The sequence below is a fragment of the Passer montanus genome, unplaced genomic scaffold (genome assembly GCF_014805655.1).
Source record: "Passer montanus isolate IOZ18808 unplaced genomic scaffold, ASM1480565v1 scaffold101, whole genome shotgun sequence".
Taxonomy (NCBI): Eukaryota; Metazoa; Chordata; class Aves; order Passeriformes; family Passeridae; genus Passer; species Passer montanus.
In genome coordinates this window covers 894,894-903,393 of record NW_024356616.1, presented here as the reverse complement: position 1 = coordinate 903,393, position 8,500 = coordinate 894,894, and the positions used below count along the sequence as shown (strand labels likewise).

Here is an 8,500-nt window from a genome sequence, read left to right as displayed (position 1 = left end):
TCCCAGCTGTGCCTCAGCCACCCACGACTGCCTCCCTCCCTCCCACAGTGCACAACTGGGCTCAGCCCGTGAAAAAACACAAGGTGGGTGAGGAGCAGAGCCTGGGGAAGCAGAGATGTGCCCTGGAATGCTGAGCTGCTCCTGGCAGGGCTCGGGGCAAAGCTTGGAGAGCTGTAAACGTGAGTGCACGAGGGAGATGGATCCGAAAGGGCCTGGCTGAAGGATGCAGCAGCTGGGGCTGGGAGGGGGAAGGGAGGGAGTGAAGGACCAGAGCAAGGGGATGCTGAGACCACTTGGCCCCACACCGCGGCTGGAAAGGTTTAAGGAATGGGCTCGGGACAAATTGCAGCAGAGCAGATGTGCACATCACCTCACATCCCGGCTCTCTCTGCCCCCACGATGAGCCCATGGCCCCGGGGCCTGCACCCAGAGCCCAGCAGGACCCCGGTCACACCTGGCCAGGTGTTTCACAGGCTGTCCTCCCTCCCTCTGGATTATCGGTGTGCGGGCACCTGGCGCTTTGATGCTCCCACATCTGCATAAGCGGCAGATACCGATGCAAAGCTGCCAAAGCTGCCGGGACACAAAGCATTAACACCTCCAGCACGTGTTACCTCTCCTGCAGGTGGCAGGAATGGCATTTAAGAGCACTACCTGCAATACCTGGCACCCCCAAAAACCAGGCAGCCCCTTCTGTACCAAAGCCCAGCACCACAAGGCTCCTGCTCCAAAAGCCATGGTTGGTCAAGGCTGAAATCAGCTCATTGCTCCCCAAAACTGCCTGGATGTGCAGCTTGGGATGGCACCTTGGGGATCCCAAAATTACCTGGACATGCACCTTGGGATGGCACCTCAGGCATCCCAAAACTGCCTGGATGTGCAGCTTGGGATGGCACCTCAGGGATCCCAAAACTGCCTGGATGTGCAGCTTGGGATAGCACCTCAGGGATGCCAAAATTACCTGGATATGAAGCTTGGGATGACATGTCAGGGATCCCAAAATTACCTGGATGTGCAGCTTGGGATGGACCTCAGGGATCCCAAAATTACCTGGATGTGCAGCTTGGGATGGCACCTTGGGGATCCCAAAAGTGCCTGGATGTGCAGCTTGGGATGGCAACTCAGGGATCCCAGGGCCACACAGGGTCACCAGCATCATGTGTCACTCCAAATCCTGTCCTGGGTGACACAGGGACACAGCCCAGGTCAGGGAGGGTGACACCCAGTCCTGCTCGGGTCCCTGTGCAGGAAACCTGCTCTCCATCCATCCAGCCCTTCCCAGTAAACCCAGAGCAGAGCAGGAATTCCTCATTTTGGTTGGGGCAGCAGGAGAAGCCCCAGCACAAGCACAGGGACTCATCCCTGCAGAGCCTGTCAGGGCTATTTCAGTCTTTCCCTCAATAGGGGAACTTTGGGGAAATTACCATCAACACGGGAAGTTTTCCTAAACCAAAAACTGCAGCTGCTCCACAGCAATGCCATTTTAAACCAAAACCACCAATTTAGAACAGAAAGTCAGTCCCAGCTGCAGCAGCTCCTCTCTAAACCATCCTCAGAACCTAACTGGTGCAGCTGAGGCCGATAAAGTCACACCTGAGGGCAATAAATTTGGATTTGTTCCCATTAAGGTTTCAGAGAAACCCTTAAATCTTATCTCAGAGAAATGCAGGTTTATCTGCAGCAATTGCTTTGTTCTGTTACTCATTATTGAGGGTTTGCATATCATAATGTCACCACTGGGCATCATTAGCAGATATTTAAATGCTATCTGCCTAACCTGATGTGCACAGACACTCCCTGTGGTTTGGGAAGTCTGAAGTTCAGGCTGTGCCCAGAAGAATTCTCCTCCTGTGAGGTGCCTCCACCCCCCAGCAGTAACAGCAATGTCTTACAGACTGTCCAGACCACATTTATCAAACCTCACTGAGGCTAAAAATGAAGATATTTGCCCTGGGGACTGGACTTTCCCATATCAAAATGAACTTTCTCTGATGAAAATCCCCCTCTCAAACCCAGACTTTGTTTCTAACCCTCTTCCCCAAAGCTCTTCTCCCTGTCCACCACAGGATAAAAAAGAGAAGCAAGGGTGAAGCAGCAGGGAAATTCCACCATGGATCACAAACCCAGGCAAGCACATGCCAGAAAGAATTGCAGTGGCAAAGCTGGAGGCTCCTTCCTCTGCCTGGCAGGGCAGGAACAGCTCAGCCAGGAGCCCTCCAAGAGCCTGCAGCTGAACTGACCCCAAACATCCCACCTGCAGCCTGAGCCTGGCAGGCACTAGAACACAACTTGTGGCACTCAGGGGACAGTTGTTGTCTATTCTGGGGGCAGATTTGGCAGAGCAAAACTTCCCCCAGGGACCAGGGATGCTTGGCCCAGCCCCAGCACCTCAGGTCAGCAGTTTCTTGCTGGAATAAGGGACAGAAGCCACATTTATTGCATTCATCTCCACACCAGGAGACTCCACGTGATTTTTTATTTCTCCCTTATATTGCATTTCTGTTACAGTATTAAAATGATTAACAAAAGCATAAAACTGGAACCCAAACCAAGGGGGGGAGAGTGTCTCCTGCAGCACCCCGAGGCCTGGCCCCTGGAGCAGGACTCTGCTCTCCTGAGGGAACCTGCCTTTCCCAGAGCAGGAAGGCACTCAAGGCATGGGCTGGTGGGAATCCTCCAGACAAGTCCTGGTGCTTCACTGGATCAGCACTCTGCAGGCAGGTGTGTTAGATGTCCATGTCAAACTGCTCTTCCTCACCTGCTGGGAGGGACAAAACCATGGGTGAGGCCTCAGGGTTGAACATTAAATAGCAAAGATTCCAGTGAAGGAGTGGCTGGCAGCTGTGCTTCAGAAATGGGGTGGTTTGGGCTTAAAAGCTGCATTCAGGCAGCAGGGTTGGTGTGAAAATCATCTTGTGAAGCTCTGGTAAAGGTGTCACTGCTGGGGGATCTCCCTCAGACGTATCAGAGCAGAGAAAATGCCCTTGAAATCATTGATTCTTACCCCTGGATTTCCTCCTCACAAGGAATGGAAAGAAGTACAGAGGACAGAAGCCAGCCAGGCACATTTCACACCCCTTATCCCAAGGGTTGCTCCCACAGCCTGACAGGCAGGAGCTGCTCCTGGGGACAGGGATTCTCTGGCTGTCACAGCCCAGCCTGCATTTCAGGGACTCCTGTGAGCCACTCCAGGCCACAGCAGTGTGTCAGGCACGAGGCAATCCTGACTCTGGAAAGGTTTTACTTGCAGCAAGCACACAAAAAGAGCCTTTGGATTTTTATTTTTAGAGAGAAGATAAATACTTGCACTTGGTAGGTTCAGGTTGCACCAAAAAATAACCTCAAATAACTTTAAAAACAATTCTTCAAGGGCAATATTGGCTCGTGTTGCTGCAGCAGGGCCTCAGAGAAGCGTCCCTGTCATACCAGGGACAGAACAGGCAGGAGGAATTTACCACTCAGGCTGATATTAAAAACCCAAGAAAATCCTGCTCTGAATTGTAACTTGAAACTCCAGCAGCTGCAGCACGGCCCAGCTCAGGGAGAGGCAGCAGCAGCTGCCCCTCTGCCCTCCACAGGGCTCCTCACCCAACAGCAGCTTCCCAAACCCTGAATTGATGGGAATCATATCAAATGACACCCAAAAACTGCCAAAGCCACATTGCTGGGGCCCAGAGCGGGATCAAACCGCGAGACCCCATCACCCTGTGACACTGAGCCCACTGTGACTTTCCAAGAAGTCACTGGAGAATTGGCCACGTTTCCTGGGAACCTCCTGGCTCCACTCCAGCTCTGGAACTTCTAGGAACCAGCAGAGCCCCTCCGAGGCTGTTGGGGCTTTGGGGCTCTGCTGCCTGAGCTCACCTGCGCTCACTTTCTCCTCACAGTTCTGCACGTGGTGGTTTTCAAGCTTCAGCTCCTCCACGCTGGGGCTGGTGACTCCTGGAATGTCGGGAAGGTCGGAGGGAGGGGTTTTGGCACCCGGAGAATTGCGGCATTCCATCAAGAACTTTCGGTCATAAATGATCCTGGTACCTGGGGGGGACAGCACAGGCTCAGCCCTCCCTGCCCAGGGCAGGGAATTCCATCATCTTTAAGGTCCCTTACAGCCCAAAACGCTCAGGGATTGGATTTTAAGCGATAATTGTGATGCAGCACCTCAGTCTGGGTTACCTCACCAGAATTTTGGGTGCACTGACACTGTATCTCCACTAAAGGTGACACATCAGGCACCCAGACTCTGCCCCGAGGCAGCACAGGGCTCCAAACCCCGGGCAGGGGCTGGAAGCAGCAGATTCAGCCCTTTCCACCTTGCTCAAGGCCACACCAGCCCACAGAGCAAACAGAAAACTGAATTTAATTCCCTCTCATGGCCAGAAGCGGGGCTGAAAGCTGCAGGTGGACACAGAGCAGGGGGCAGGGCAGGGCTGTCCCTCTGAGCTCTGCCCAGCGGGAATTCCTGCGTGGACACTTCCCTTGGCACAGCAGCACTCACACACACCTTGCTCAGGGTTTACACTGCTGGTTAATGCTCCACAGCTTAACCAGGAACCACCCAGCTCCAGCCAAGCACGCTGAGCCTCCAGGCATGGATTTCTAGGAACACCACTGAACACCCTGTTCTTGTAAAGGAATTTCATGGAAGCAGCTCAAAAACCACAGGCAGAAAAAGGGATCCCTCCAAACAGCCCACAGCCTTAACCCAGCAAGTGCTGGAAAACAATTCTGCTTCCCAAAGGAGGCTGCACAGCCCTCTGGGGCAGGTGTGTCCTGCTCTGCTCCCCTTCCAGCCACAGGGAAAGGGATTTGTCCTTGTGCCCTCCCCAGAAGTGTTAACTAAAGTACACACGTGTGGGCAAACAGCTCCTGCCACCATCTGTCCCAGAACAGCCAACTCCCTTTGGCCTGAGCACTGTAAATATCCGATAAATACATAAAACAACACCTCCAGCAGCTGTGATCTGCCAGGGAGTTCTCAAAACACCAAAAAAAAACCTTTTCACTGATGATCCTGTTCTTTCGGGAGGAGGATCTACAATCAGCTGGCTGGGAGAGGAGTGCTGAATTACTCTCCAGGGAGAGAACAGGGATTCCTGGAACTGCAGCTCTGTACCAGCACTGGGAGCTTCTTCCACCTTCCTCCAACAGCCTCATCATGCCCTGAGCTCCTGAAAGCCAGGAGGAGCAGGACAGGAGGAGCAGGACACCCCGGGCAGGCTGTCACAGCTCCTGCACCCGCCCAGAGCCGCGCTCCTGGGTGTGTTCAGCACAAAAACCACACAACCAGGGGATGCTCTGCTCCCTGGCAGCCCCTCGGGGCAGACACACGCCCGCCTGTCTGTCCTCCCGTCAGCAGGGGCGGGCAGCACGCGGTGTCCCCAGCTCGGTGTCCCCAACAGTGGGCACACCCTGGGCACAAACACCCAGGAACTCCCCGGGCTCGAAAGCCCCGGAGGGCTCATTACTGCCTGCCGCTAATTGCTCATTTAATTTCTGCCGTGTTAATCGCTCTTTCTGCCGGTTGCTCCCGGCCGGGGAAGGCTCCTGCAGGTGCTGCTGGCAGAGGAGGGAAAGCCCGGCCAGAAGAAGCCCCAAGCCCGGCTCTGTCAGCGGTGTCACCTCCCCGTGTCCCCGCGCTTTAACCCCTGCAGCCCCGCGGGACCCGCAGCGCTGCTCTCCCGGCTCCGGGCAGGCTGCAGCCATCGGCACCAGGGGGTTCCTGGAGGTGTGGGAAGGAAATCGCCCCAGGATCACCCCAAAGCCCGGCGCTGGAACTGCCCAAACCGAGCCTGTGCCGCCACCCGCAGCCGCTTCTGGCTGCCAAAAACGAGCTCCCAAAGGGGATGGGGACACAGAACCTCCGCGACAGAGGAACCTGTTATGAATAGAAAGCCCATTTATTTCAGAACCCTCGGCATAATAATTTATTGCCCTGGCTCGAGGGCAAGTCCCGGCACGTCCTGCCCAGGACAGCGCAGAGGGAACGAGCCCGTGCCTCCACTTTGGGGCTGGAAATAAAGCAAAACCCAAAAAGCCGCAGGGTTTGCTGCCGCCAGAGCAAATATCAGCGACCAGAATTGATCAGTGACCGCGGCCGAGGCTCCCGAGCCGAGCTCCGCCCGTCCCGGCCCCCGAACCTCCACCGAGCCCCGGTACCGGGCGGCGGCTCCGGTCCCCGTCCCGGGGCAGGGCGGCAGCGCTGCCCCGCGGTAAGCCCGTGCTCACACCGAGCCCTCCCCGCCGTCCCCCGGCGGCGCGGCGCTCACCGCCCGGCGTGGTCCCAAACACGGTGCCCCCCGGCGTGGTGCTGTAGTCGCCGGGCGGCAGCGGGGCCCCGTCGGGCAGGGCGAGGCACTTGCCGGGGCCCGGGATGTCGCGACTGGGCGTCTGCCCGTGGCAGCAGCGGCCCGACATGACGGGACCGGGACCGGGACCGCGACCGCGACCGGGAGCAGCACCGGCTCCGCCGCCGCCGCCCGCCCGCCGCTTCCGGCCCGGGCCACGCCCCTTCCGCCGCAGGAACGGGAGTGGGCGGGGCTCGCACCGGGGTGGGCGGGGTTTGGTCGGAGGGGGCGGGGTTATGCTAATGTAATCTTGGGATTGCCGCGGGGCGGGGTTTAGCTCGGGCGGGGGCGGGGCTTAGCGCTAAATGGGCGTGGTCTGGGCGGGACCCCCGACGGGTCCCCCTTTTTTCCCTTTTTCTCCCATTTATTTTCTCCCATTGTCTCTCTTTTTCTCCCCCTTTTCTCCCTTTTTTCCCTTTTCCTCCCTCTTTCTCCCTTTTTCTCCCATTTATTTTCTCCCATTGTCTCTCTTTTTCTCCCATTTTTGCCCTTTCTCCCTTTTTTCCCTTCTCCTCCCTCTTTCTCCCATTTATTTTCTCCCGTTTATTTTCTCCCATTTTCTCCCTTTTCCTCCCTTTTCCCCCTTTTTCTCCCTCTCTCCCCCATTTTCTCCCATTTATTTTCTCTCACTTTCTCCCTTTTATTCTCTCCCTTTTTCTCCCGTTTATTTTCTCCCATTGTCTCCCTTTTTCTGCCTTTTCCCCCCTTTTTCTCCCTTTTTCCCCTTTTTCTCCCTCTTTCTCTCATTTATTTTCTCCCTTTTCCTCCCTTTTATTTTATCCCTTTTTCTCCCGTTTATTTTCTCCCTTTTTCTCCCTTTCCCCCCCCCTTTTCTCCCTCTCTCCCTCATTTTCTCCAATTTATTTTCTCTCATTTTCTCCCTTTTCCCCTTTTTCTCCCTCTTTCTCTCATTTATTTTCTCCCTTTTCACATAAAACAACATACATTTATTTTTCCCATTTTCTCTCATTTTCTCCCTCCCTTTTTCCCCTTTTTCTCCCTCTCTCCCCCATTTTTTCACATTTATTTTCTCTCATTTTCTCCCTTTTCCCCTTTTTCTCCCTCTTTCTCCTATTTATTCTCTCCCTTTTTCTCCCGTTTATTTTCTCCCTTTTTCTCCCTTTTTCCCCTTTTTCTCCCTCTCTCCCCCATTTTTTCACATTTATTTTCTCTCATTTTCTCCCTTTCCCCCCCTTTTTCTCCTTTTTTTCCCTTTTCCTCCCTCTTTCTCCCATTTTCTCCCATTTATTTTCTCCCTTTTCCCCCCTTTTTCTCCTTTTTTCCCCTTTTCCTCCCTCTTTCTTCCATTTTCTCCCATTTATTTTCTCCCTTTTCCCCCCATTTCCTCCCCTTTCCCCCCCGAGGCACCCCCAGCCCGTGCCCCCCGCTTTTGGCTGTGCCGTTTCCCGGTGCCGCGGGCGCTTCTCCCGGCGGGAGAAATTTCCCGGTGGGAAATTGGCTTTGTCTCAATTCTTTAATAAATAGAAGATCCAAAGAGCAGCGCTGGGACCCCCGGGCTGGGCAGGGGGAGGAACCCAGGGGTGAAACCCGGCGTGAAGCCCCTCCGGGCACCGAGGCCGCGGCGGGGCCGTCCCGGTGGGACACAGCATCCCCGGCTCCGACAGATGGAGCTCGGCAGCCGCGCACGGCTCCGGACGGCGGGGCCAGCCCCGTCCCGCGGGTCCCGGGGGTCGCTGAGAGCTCTGCGGGGCAGCGTTTCGGCGTGCAGGGCAGCGGTGTCCTGCCAGGCCGGGAATGGGCACGGCTGCGGGGTCCCCAAGGTCCTGCGGGTCCCCAAGCAGGCTGCGGTGTCCCTAGGGTTCTGTGGGACCCCAGGCAGGCTGTAGTGCCCCCAAGGTCCTGCGGGACCCCAGGCAGGCTGCGGTGTCCCCAAAAACCCCCGAGACCCCAGGCAGGCTGCGGTGTCCCCAGGGTCCTGCGGGTCCCCAAGCAGGCTGCGGTGCCCCCAAAAACCCCCCGGGCCCCCAGGCAGGCTGCGGTGTCCCCAGGGTCCTGCGGGTCCCCAAGCAGGCTGCGGTGTCCCTAGGGTTCTGTGGGACCCCAGGCAGGCTGTAGTGCCCCCAAGGTCCTGCGGGACCCCAGGCAGGCTGCGGTGTCCCCAAAAACCCCCGAGACCCCAGGCAGGCTGCGGTGTC

General features: G+C 56.3%; 1 protein-coding gene across 2 annotated transcripts; it reads right to left on the bottom strand.

Moving 5' to 3' along the window:
• Positions 1-2,432: 2,432 nt before the first annotated feature.
• Positions 2,433-6,505, bottom strand: EIF4EBP1 (eukaryotic translation initiation factor 4E binding protein 1). Of its 2 annotated transcripts, none has more exons than XM_039716735.1 (3): positions 6,267-6,505; positions 3,865-4,035; positions 2,433-2,761 (listed from the first exon to the last, which is right to left on the bottom strand). In XM_039716735.1, the coding sequence occupies exons 1-3, from the start codon at positions 6,412-6,414 to the stop codon at positions 2,727-2,729; spliced, it is 354 nt and encodes a 117-aa protein (XP_039572669.1). In that variant the 5' UTR covers positions 6,415-6,505; the 3' UTR covers positions 2,433-2,726. The 2 variants fall into 2 exon arrangements, with proteins under 2 accessions (XP_039572669.1, XP_039572675.1); XM_039716741.1 differs by having other exon boundaries at positions 2,433-2,758; positions 6,267-6,503.
• Positions 6,506-8,500: the final 1,995 nt, after the last annotated feature.

What these genes read in the sequence shown, in the direction of transcription:
- EIF4EBP1 (XM_039716735.1), bottom strand. Translation starts at nt 6,414, where the DNA reads ATGTCGGGCCGCTGCTGCCACGGGCAGACGCCCAGTCGCGACATCCCG. An exon ending in GTTTGGGACCACGCCGGGCG is followed by an intron (nt 4,036 to 6,266) that starts GTGAGCGCCGCG and finishes TGTCCCCCCCAG; the next exon opens with GTACCAGGATCATTTATGAC. An exon ending in TGAGGAGAAAGTGAGCGCAG is followed by an intron (nt 2,762 to 3,864) that starts GTGAGCTCAGGC and finishes TGTCCCTCCCAG; the next exon opens with CAGGTGAGGAAGAGCAGTTT.